The 11,682-nt window shown below is 40.2% G+C and overlaps 1 protein-coding gene across 1 annotated transcript in view; it reads right to left on the reverse strand.

The window, feature by feature from the left end:
• Positions 1-7,945: 7,945 nt before the first annotated feature.
• RPS21 (ribosomal protein S21) overlaps positions 7,946-11,682 on the reverse strand; it is a 4,855-nt gene continuing 1,118 nt past the window's right edge. The window contains 5 exon segments of the mRNA XM_009326880.1: positions 7,946-8,008; positions 8,190-8,206; positions 8,209-8,245; positions 8,903-8,974; positions 10,736-10,799. Of these exon segments, the coding sequence (XP_009325155.1) occupies positions 7,970-8,008; positions 8,190-8,206; positions 8,209-8,245; positions 8,903-8,974; positions 10,736-10,799 (229 nt within the window). The 3' untranslated portion in view covers positions 7,946-7,969.

Consider the following 11,682-nt stretch of genomic DNA (forward strand, 5'->3'; position numbering starts at 1 on the left):
TTTTGAGCACTCCTCAAGTTGATTCAAAGCTTCCTACTTTTTTCACCACATTCATTTTAGAGATGGGTAAATTCTAGTATAGGATGTAGCAGTCGACAGGTCTTGCTCAAAACAAACGTCACTGTCAGAAGTAGAAACTAGGTCTCCTGAGCCTTGGCCCCAGTGCTCTAGTTTTTCTGAATGCCTGTGATGCACACTTCATGGGAAGCATGCCAGGAGCAGTTCTCTGCTCAGCAGAAACAAACAGCACTTTTTTTTCTTTCTTTTTTTTTTTTTTTTAAAGGCACTGAAATCAATGAGGGTTGAGTAACAGAGCAGACATGAGCCACAAGAGATCTGATGAAGTGACATAGTTTGAGATTTTTACATAACCGCATGGAAAGCTGTTATATGTGTATGAGACTTTCCTGAATATTTAAAGTTTTCAGGGAATTAAGACTTACGGCAGTGAGTCAGCACTGGTTCCAACTGAGGCAAGGATTAACTCTGCTGTCATGATAGTCTGAAACCAGCTTGAAAAAGAAAACCCACAGAGATAGGTGACAAGACATTTTGGAAAATAAAAAAATTTGCATCTAGGGCCTTAAGACCAAACCAGGTCTGATATCAACCATACAGTAGCCAAGATCAGAAGTGAACGCCGGCCACAGTGTCGCTGGCAGGCAGGTACACTGCCACCTGTCCCACACCTGCAAAGCCTCTCGTTCCCTAGATAAGTGCAGCATTTGGGAGAAGGTCAGAAAAATCTTATAAAATTGCCTCCCTTTACCCTGAAAGGGTTTGTGCCTAACGTGGTCGCACTTGTATCACTCAGCAAGAAGGTGACTGCTGAGACATCAATTCCCTCCATGATCAAAAGACCCAAAGCTTGGCGCCATTATCTTCCGCTCGAGGATGCAGGCTCTCCAAAGGCAGTGCTGTGTCAAGATGTGCTGGGTTTCCAGAAATATGAGCTCTGTGCTACAATGATCAAGCTCCCTCTCAGGTAATATACTTTGCAGCCTGAAAGCTGCTTCCTTAATCTGCCTTTTGTAGTTCACGTTTTAATCAGCACCATCTGGGATTAGCTTCCTTTTATTTACTTATTTTTGGGTACAGGCAGTCTTAGATCCTCAGATTTCGGTCAGCCTGCCTGGAAACTCTTCCAAGTTTGAGATTACCAGCTGATGTACTGAACTCTTGGATGATGGTTCCAGGCACTTCAGAGCAGACACAAGACAGCAGCAAAAGTGACCCATCAGCAGACACTGAACTTAACTGCAGCATCGAATTTTTAAGGTTGTTATTTCCTCAGCACAGCCAGCTTGTGGGCTGTACAGTCACAGATCCAGCTTGTGCGCTTGGCTGAGTGATCCGGCACAAATGACCCCATTTTCCCAGGAATGCAGAGGGAGTTTGCTGTGAGCACGGCTCCATTGGCCAGAACAGAAATCAGGCGTGTAAATCCCTTTCTTTTAGCCTCAAACTAGTCAAAGGGAGAATTAAATCCCCAGCCTTTCTAGCCCCTGTAGAGGAAAGAACTGAATGAACCAGGGACAAGCTGCAAGCAATGATCTCTGCCACCTCCCCAGTGCACTACCCAATTTATTTTGAAGTGCTATTTTTATTCAGCCTCAGACATTTGAAACACTTTGCCTAGAGCATGAACTATCACATTTCCCGGCTCAATGAGCAACCCAAATAGAGTTGTGCTAAACACTTTATGAAAACGCTGTTTTGTGAAATAAAACACGCAGTATCTTAGCATTTTTGCTCAACCTGACTTACCTGACAGGCACTGCAACTCATGAGAGTGGGCAACAGTCTGAGTAACTTCACACCAGGATGCCAGTGCATTGTCTTTTGGTATGCATCGATAGATGGATCAAGGTGCTTCTCAGGACTCTGGTGCCCTGTGAAAGCAGTGAAAAGATTGTTGCATTTACAGCCAGATAAGCAACAGCTTAATTTTGATGAATGTGGCCTGTCCTAGCGCACAGCTTACAGTTGTCTCATCAAAATGCAAAGCTGACTTTTACTTCCATCCCTGCGATAATCCCCAGTCGACACCCAGCAAGCCTGGCCTCCCTGCACAAGGATCGTCCTCCATCCTCTCAGAAGAACATCTGCTGTGGGTTAACAGGTAATGTACATACAGCTCTGGGACTCCCCAGATCTGTATTTTAATCCTGGCACTATCAGATGTCTGACAGATGGCCATACCTCACTTGCCGAGTGCCATCGCTTTCCCAGGTGTGAAACATGGATGAATATACATATGTCCCCATAAAACTGGTGGAGATCTGCCGTGGGAGAAGCGCAACACAAAAATGAGGCGTTGCTGAAGCCCATCACCAGTTGTGGCACCAAAGGTTTTTATTGTAACTACCTTTTGATCGGGACAAGAGTTGTGGCGGGGGTGGGTGCCCAGGCGTCGGCAGGAGGGCCTCTGTGAGGAGAAGCAGGGCTGCCTCATGCCGGACGCAGCCGGTTCCGGCCGGTTCCAGCCGCCCCACCACAGGGCACAGCTGAGCCCTGCAGCAATGCTGGGGGCATGGCTGGGAAAACGTGTGTAAGAACGGGCAAAATGGGTGAGGTAAAAAAAATAAATTGAGAGAGACAGCCCTGCGAGCACTGGGGCCGGGGAAGGACGGGGAGCTCCAGGCACCAGAGCGGGTGTTCCCCTGAAGCTGAGCCTAGGAAAAGGGCGTGGTAGGGGTTTCTCACCATCCAACTCTGTTCTAATGGCAGCCGGCCGCGGTCAACCCACCACAGGACTGCAAAAATCAGCTAACGTTCTGCTCCCAAACTGAGGGTCCCGAAGCCTCAGCAGAAGAGGCATGTATCTGCTTTTCTTCACAGTCACAGTCCAGTAGAAGGAAACCACAGAACAGGATTTATTAACAGACTAAAGCTCGGGTATGTACAATGCATTATAATATGCTTGGTTCAGCCTGGACACATTTGTTTTACTCGCTATCGACTATCTGAGAATAGATGTTAAAATAATACCTTTTTCATCATAATACATTAAAAGAAATCCCACATTGACCTTATAATTGTTCTTAATTCTTTAAATCTCAGTACCTGTGGTTCCTACTGAGGATTTAGTCAAGGAGAACTCCTGTCTGATATTAAACAATAGTGTATTTCCCAGCAGGAAAAAAATGCCTTATTAGTTTTCTATGTTTTTTCCATGGCTGATTAGTCCAACGTACATATGGGGAAGCTGCCTCCCCTGGGATGCCTCAACACAAACGGTCATGAATGAATTAACTAAAATCAAAACCTCCCTTAACCTGTTCAAAGTAATATTTGCAGCAGAGGGGGTTTTATCTCTTGTGTATCACTAAGAGTGACAGCAACTCAACAAAACAGGCGATGGGAATAGACAGCTCTCACTAACATCCAGCTGAAAAACAAAACTGCTGCCAAATCTAGCGTAACAGTTTAGCTCAGTCCTCTAGGTAGGCTTTCAGCAGCCTCTGGCATCACTGCATGCTTTAGGAAAACAAACTATATCCCTCGCAAGCTGTCCCAGCTTCCTTTCTGTAGGGAGCACTAGTGGGACGGCCTCTGCTCCACACTCTCCTTGGGAGCTTGAGCCAGGAAGCAGAGAGCAGCAGTAATGGATATACGTGAAGGCAAAAGACACTCTTGGCCTTTTTTATTTCTCTTCTGAGTCACAGTGCTCCTTTCTGCAGTGAAGCACAAGCAATGCCAGGGAAGCACGTTGCCTCTTGTCTTCTCCCAGCCTTGGCAGCGTTTTGCCTGTTTGGCACCTTGCAAGCAAGGGTGATGTTATCAAAGCTGCTAATTCTGTGCCCCCAGCAACAGAAGATGCAGTGGCCTCTTAACCCTGGACCTCTGATCACAACACGCTTACAGCTGAGGTTGACTAAAGCAGCTTTTCAACACCATGTAGTTCATTAAAAGGATGTCAAGGCTTAAAAGAAAAATCAGTATTATGAGACCTCTACAAGCTCCTACCAAAAAAAACCCAGGTGTTTTAAGGAGTAGATAGGCTCTTGTCTGAGCAGCAAAATTTTGGCTAAAGACACTAAAATAGCCCCAGTTAAATCAGATGTCTTTAGGATGCCACTGCCAAGTCCTTGTAAGTAACAGAAAAGAATTTCACCACTTGGTGCAATGTAACCATGTAAGGGCAACTCTGTCCATCTTGTACAGTACAAGTACAGTTCATTCCCTTTCATGGCTCTAGAAGATCTGAACTATTCCTGTCCCAGGAAAACAAAGAACATTTGACATCACAATACTAGAAAATGCAACTCAAAATTGATTTTTAAAGGGACACATGTCTTCCCTTGTTAGGATTCTGCATAAATTTTTGTAAGACCTCATGTCCTATGCAGTCTCGCTGGTGAAGATGGTGTGAACTTCAGGAAGCCTTTGGCACAGCACTAATCCATTTCCAATTGAACTAGGTTTTAGGATATGGCACCATAACATTTCATAAGCTTATTTGGACAAGAAATTAATGAAAAAGTAATTTGTTTCAATTTTTTAAAATTCTGAAAAATAAACAGCAACAATCAGCATTACAAAGCAAAGAAAGTTTTAAATTACAACATAATTCTTAAATACTTAATCAATACAAAAGTGTAAATTTGGTATAGCTGTATGCTAATAGAGTTTTATTGCTTAAAAAGACATCTGAGAGACCTCAAGTTCATCTTGAACTTTTAAGCTGCCGGTTCACTTCGCCTTATGGAGGAATTCCACTGAAATCCCTAGAGTCCCAGGGGATTAGAAGCAAGTCAACAATATTTAAACTCTTTGGTAAACTAGGCTTTTATCAGCAGTAAACAGTTACTGGTTTAATTTAAAGTTCTACCCTAATGCCAAGGCAGAAGCAGCTAATTTAAGATATGTCAGAAAGAAACATCAAGTCCAATTAAAACTTATCTCCTCTTACTGTGTACAAAGGAAAGTAATGAGGATTGGACATAAGCCAAGCCAAAATCTCTCCAGTTTGGAGACTGTATTTGTCTTTCCAGAAAGTGTTTTCAGAGATTTATCTGCTGGAAAAATGAATTATTTCCAGGAGAATCACAACTAACAGTCCCCGTCCCCCGTCCCGTCCCCCCCTTTTTTTTTTTAATGCATCTTTCATGGTTGACTTAGATGTCAGAAGAAAATAGCTCAAAAATAAAGTGTGGGTTCTTTTTTTTTTTTTTTTTTCCTGCTTGTGGTATTTAAAAGGTATCTCTCTTGCATGCCTTCTGTATTATGAAGTTCAACATGAATTCAACATGAAGCCTTTTCTTGGTCTTTTTAGCTGAATTCCCCCTTACTTGAAATATCCAGGAGTTTATCTTCTAAAAGGTCTATCAGCTTGGAAGAGAACTAGTAAATTCAAGCATTATCAGTGGGAAGACAGAATGTGCAACCAAAGATGTTTTAGTTTATAGCTATGCTAAAAAGGGCTAACAGCCTGTCGATTTTGGTATTCTCTGCTGAAATTGCTCCTGAAACAAAGGTTTAGTTACATACTTCATTATATCTATACAGTGGCTTACACTTGAAATTCTAATTCACTTTATGATTTGAAAAACACCCGATTCAAATTAAAAAACCACATCACGCTGCAGCTACACATTATTATGGCCTGATTTGCTATGCTTACATTCAATAGATATCCCCGGTGTCAAGACAGGATCTTCCAAAGAAATATGCTGCATTGTGACATGTCTGAGAAGTAAGAAAGATACAGATAAGGAGAAAGATACTACACTTGAGTAGTCCAGCCATCCTCCTTCTTAGTTCAGAGGCGATAGCATCCCTATTCCAGGCTCTCCTGAGAGAAGCCTGAGGCTCAAGTTTCCCACACCCACATGCATCCACAGTAACTTGCAAAGAAGTCAGAAATAAGCCACATGGTAACCAGCTCTACATGGAGACAGCTTACAGCATAAACAGGAAAGCATCACCAAAACAGTTTCTATCACTTGAGAAAACTTTGAGAGGGGGCATATGCAGAGATTTGAGTAAAGACAACTGCAAAGATTGTCCTAGAGATGATCACACAGGAGCGAACACGGTGTACTCTGGATATAACCTCTCTCAGTAATCCTTGAGAACATGCTGATCAGAACGCATGATTTGAAGGACAGCCTGCGTATAGTTGGAGATGTTATGAAACTGGTAAAACGTGGCCGACAATGGAAGTTTTCAATACTAGTCACATCACGCTGGCATATTTTAAAACTACCAAAAACATAGATGACATTCTATTTAAGTGATAAGCACCAACTGACAAATAAACCTGCTGTGTGCAAACAAAATCTACCAACACAAAAGCAGCACCTGGAAGAAAGGATATAGCCTTTTCTTGTACCCCTCCTGCAACAAAAATCTGAGGGATGTTATACCACTAGAAAAGACACCATGCTTTTAAGTCCTTGTGGAATTATAGCCAAAGTAAATCAGAAATCTCTTTTCCCCATAGAGGTGCCAATAATTTTAACTGGGCACTTTAAGACACAGAAGTATGAAGCGTCTGCTCTTCTCTGAACACCTATTCTTTCCCCTTTCTCATACCCGTACCTTAGTGCCAGCAGCTGCTTCTAGCTTAGCACTTCCTGCAATTCCGTTTCTCAATTTCTGCCCAGTATAGGAAAATAAGGATTGTGGAAAGCTTTTGCAATTTTATACAGTGCTTAACGCTGTTATGACGTAACAAAGTCGTAATACTGCCGAAAGCACTGTGGCCCAGTAGAATGACACGCAAGATCCCAAAGGTTCATTAGTAACAGCTATAGCACCTTGAGCATAGCACTTTCCAAATGCAATACGAAAGCTGAATGTGAAGAGCTGATCAAAGAAAGAAAAGAAAAAAAAAAGCCATAAAACAATAATTTCTGGCATGTTTTGGCACACAGAGCGGGAGCAAGTTCAGAGGTGTCAGAACACAGTACTGCAAGGTCAGGACGACTGTAGATCCAGTATCTGAAGTTAATGCCCAACAGTAACTCAGCAAAGCTTCTGGTTTGAGCATCAGTGTGGTCTGAGCCAACAAATAGTATTTTTCTTTCACAATAACAGCTTCAGAAGCTTTACATTATCAGAAAACCAACTGGTTCAAATTAAAACTAAACACCCGAAGTACAACAGGTAAAACCTTGAAGCAACTCTTTGACTACGTTATAAAAACTTGTGTGTTAACGTCAGAAGCGTGAAGTGATGGCAATCAGCCAGAGACAGGGAACTGACAGATAAGAGAGGCAATGTCAGCAGATGTAGTATCATTCAAACTGCTTGCATCCTCCCTCGATTCCGCCTGTAAGATAGCTAAAAAAATAACACATCAGCAGGCAGAAAGTCTACCTAGCCCTTAAAGGGCTATTAAGTAATTTATTAAAATATTGCCAAATCTCCTTAATTTCCCTGCTTTTCAGCATCAAGGTCTTAAGTAAGAGTAAAAAGGTAAAACTTTTAAAAAAGTCTCTCTCACATGGCAATCAATCTGCTAGCATGCCAGGAAGTATTTCTGATAAGACAGTTTTTCATGAATTCCAGTTTTAATAATTCACTTAAAGAATGCGTGTCAATGGCACACTCAAGCATTGTGAGCCTCTATCAGCGCAAAACCCACTAAACTTTGATATCGTAACCAAAAGAATCCCCTTAGTTTTTCCAGTGAAAAAGCAGTGAGCTGAATTAGGCTGCTACATTGCAAAATGTTCCATTACAGATCAAAAAAGGAGTTGAGCTACAATTGCAAAACTTACTAAATCTGGAAAAGAAAGACGATAGTGAACCGAACGAAGAGTGAAGTGGAAATTCCTGATTTTCAACTCTGGCACTGCTTTACAAGCAGATTTGTTTTAAGAATTCACAATCAGAATCTGTATATCTTTTGAAGACGCATATTTCTAAGTCTTTTAAGACTAGCTATAATAAATCCACCAATGTTTATGACTTGAACAAAAGACACAGCACAATATAGGTTCGAACTGTTTATTTTACATCAGATGTTCCATACCAGAGTTTCTTCAGTTAGAAGTTCCTAGAAGAAAATGAAACAAACATTGTTACAAACCAGTTTGCTTCAACAGTTCGAGTAAATATTTTTGACTAACTGTGTAATCATCCTATAAACACAGTGTATACATTTTCATCCTAAAAGTTGGATTTGGGTTATAGAAGTTACCCCTGCAAGAGTTAGAGGATAAGATAAACATACGTACTTGGAAACAATTCCATCATTTTTTGCCAGACGCAGAATGGAGTCATCTGATTCACCCTTTAAAAGAATAAAAGATGATTCTGAAGTGACCAAATAATTGCTGATACACATTAAAAAGAGAGGCAGCTGCAGCATTTAATGCTGGTAATGAAATGCACACCACTTTCCACATATCACTACATTTTATATGCACAGATTAGTGTTTTCAAAACAAGCTGTTAAATTATTTGTCATCCTTTAGAATAAGAAATAGTTTTAGCTTGATAAAATATACACTTGCATTAACAAGATATATTTCTGGGTAAGCAGACTTCTGATGAACTCTAGGAACCTTCACACCATGTTTAACAAATTTAAGTCATGGTAGTATCATATTTAATAATCATAAACAGATAAAAGCCAGGTATTAGTAGCTTGGCACATTCTTAAAAGAAAAAAAAATCCACTTGCATCCTTCAGTGATTAAAAAAAAAATTACCCCCCCCCCAATACGTAATTCTACAAACCAAAGGATTGAGGAAAAAAACAGAAGAAACTGATTATTGCAAGTGAATTTGTTCATGTCTTCACTGTGTCTTCATTATCCCCACAAAAGCTCTCCCTCTAGAATGAGCTGAAGGCACATTCCATTTTCAGGGCAAAATATAAATATATAACATTACTAATCAATATAAAAAGAAGCACAATCATTTTGTAGATCAAGAAAATACTTACCATTCTACGAATTGCTCCACAAATGGCATACGTTTTGAACTGGCCATTTACTCTGCCTGTTACCTTGTCAACCTGTAATTACAAGTAAGTTATTCCATAGATATTCTTACAAAATTTTATGCTCTTACATCACACTTGCCTAGCACTCAAAAGATAGAAATTGCTTGTTAAATTTTGCAAATATTTTTTGGCAAACTACAAAAACCCAAGGCAAATACTGAAGTCAGAAAGACAACTATAGAATCTCTTTTCAGAGCAAATTTACAGTTAATTACATAATGCAGCTATAAAATTTAATGGATCACACAGCATAACAAGAACACAATACAAAATGGTAGCTAAAAGAAGAAAATGCTAGAGTTCTAAAAAAATGGAAAAGTTCAATGTAAAGTTTACTTGGGAATTTTACTGCCTTTGTTATTTTTTCATGTTTCTTTTAATTAAGGCCAGTATTATGGAAAATTGAAGTGAAGGGGGGAAGGGGACAGTCTTGTTGCACAGGTAGAAAAATGCCCCAGTTGAGACACACAAATTGTCTCACTTTCTCCATCTGCTGAGAAATTTAACAGGAAAAAAGACTGAACAATATAAATCATGAAACTAAACAGTGTAGTGAACCCCGTAATACCATGTGAGTTTGTTTTTGAGTTCTGCTAATCTCTGATACTTTGAAAGCAAGAAGTAGGGATCACTGAAGGAATGAAACGCAGAGAACAAGAAAAGTATTTGCCTTAACATTTACAGGAAATGGCGAACAGAGCATTTTTAAAAACGATTTCTTAAGTCAGACAGATAACACAAGAGACTCAGTTGTTTAAAAATATAGGAATGTAGTCTTGTGGTCTCCCATTCAAGAATAAATCAAGCTATATAGCTCATAAGCTATAGGAACATTGTGTCCACAGAATTCCTGCAAGGTGAGTACCAATAAACAAACGGGAAAAAACCCCATGCTAAAAGGAGTTTAAATTAACTGGAGCCCACATGCATTAACTGGGTTCCTGCAGGAGTCAAGGTCTACTGTGGTTTTCTCAGCATGTATGTTAAGCTTGGAGGGATTTGCAATAATGCTACCTTGAGAAGATGAAATTAAACTTAGACAAGAACAAATTCCTTATGTTACGGAAAGAAAACTAAAGGTACAATACCAAGTCAATACAAATAACCAGCATGCCTCAGGAAAAATTCTAAGCATATAATACCCCCAACACGAGCAATCTCATTTGTCACCTATCAAGAGCAGCAATATCAAGTATTAACAGAAATGATTCAAGCAGAACACGGAAGATGGCATTTTAGTTAAGCAAAGTAGAACAGAAAGAGAGTTCTGCTCTGGAAACTGTATCTTTCTTAAAGTTTGGACAAACTAGAAAAAGCACAGAGAAGATCAACAGGAATAAAAAGTTAAAAACCAGGGTGCACAAGGACAGACTGAAGAATGGCACTTTCTTACGGACAGGTGAAGGTAGAAGGGGTAAGAATCTCCCCAAAACAAGCATTTCCTCTCCTTCTTTCCTTCAGGACAAGGAATTCCCTGATTTATAACTCTAAATATCTAGAGTTAGGAAGCTGTGTTTAGTCAAACAGTTAAGCACTGGAACAGACTGTACAGAGCTTTGTGAAATCCCCTCTAATGAATATTTTCCAATAGGCTGAAAAATAACCAGGGGTGACATAGTAATATGCTTGTATGTTTGAAAGCCCTCAAGCTCTACACTTACATGGTCTCTAGTGAATTATTTGGAGACGCATCACAAGCTGTTATATTCCTTAACTTCTATCGAAATGTAAAGGTGTAGCTCTCTTGTCACATACTTCTGTTAGGAAACTTACCTCAGAAATATTTATCTGAATAGAAGCATGATCCTTAGCACCAATTATTCGGTTGCTAGCAGAGCTAAGGAATAAAATAACAAGATATGTTTAAACAAAAGGAAACAGACAGTGACAATGAAAAAAACCTATTAAAGCCAAATCTACATGCAAATTAAAGCTGCGCAAGAAGTTTAGGCAATAACAGTTTCTCAGAAAATTAAAATGTAGTTTTAAGTACATTTAAAGGAGACTTTCACTTGGTAGCATCATGCTAAGTTGCCAACTATCCCTTCACTTTGGTTTTTGTATGCCCAGTTCACCCCTGTACAGTGCACGCAGCAGCACAGGCCTTCAAAACACACAGTATCAAGTTTTTCTTTTCTAAAGTGCAAAAAATACAGCAATCAAGGTAATTCATGAGAACGCGGCTTCTATGCCTTTTTCATTGGGAGCCGTTACAGCTCTCAAAACGCATTGAGGTTGCCAACCCTCAGAGATCACAGGTTGTAAAAAACATTTGACTTAAACCTAGTAAAATGCATACAAACAGTTTATTTTTTAGTGATTTTTTTTTTTTGTTAATACACACATTTACAAAAAGCTTCTCACTGTCCATTTACGATAACCTCAAAATCGTTCTTGAGATGCGCTATCCAGGCAACACGCGTTTCCTTAACAGGTTCACTACGAGAGCTCGTAGCGCAGAGCACCGGCATGCTGCAGACACCCGTTTGCTTCCGAAATGAACGGCACGCGGGCTGTCACTGCCGCTGTAAGGCTGGCAGTCACGCCACAGGAGATGCACAGTATTCCCTTCAACTTTAGTCTTTGCTTCACATATTTTACATAAGATATTTACAAAAACAGGAAAAAAAAGGATTTTGTTTTTTTTTCCTCCACAGATATTCGCTACTACAAAAAAAACTGCTTTTGCGCAGACGGTACCGGCCTCTGGCCCGGGATCG

Source organism: Pygoscelis adeliae, unplaced genomic scaffold, assembly GCF_000699105.1.
Source record: "Pygoscelis adeliae isolate BGI_AS28 unplaced genomic scaffold, ASM69910v1 Scaffold286, whole genome shotgun sequence".
Taxonomy (NCBI): Eukaryota; Metazoa; Chordata; class Aves; order Sphenisciformes; family Spheniscidae; genus Pygoscelis; species Pygoscelis adeliae.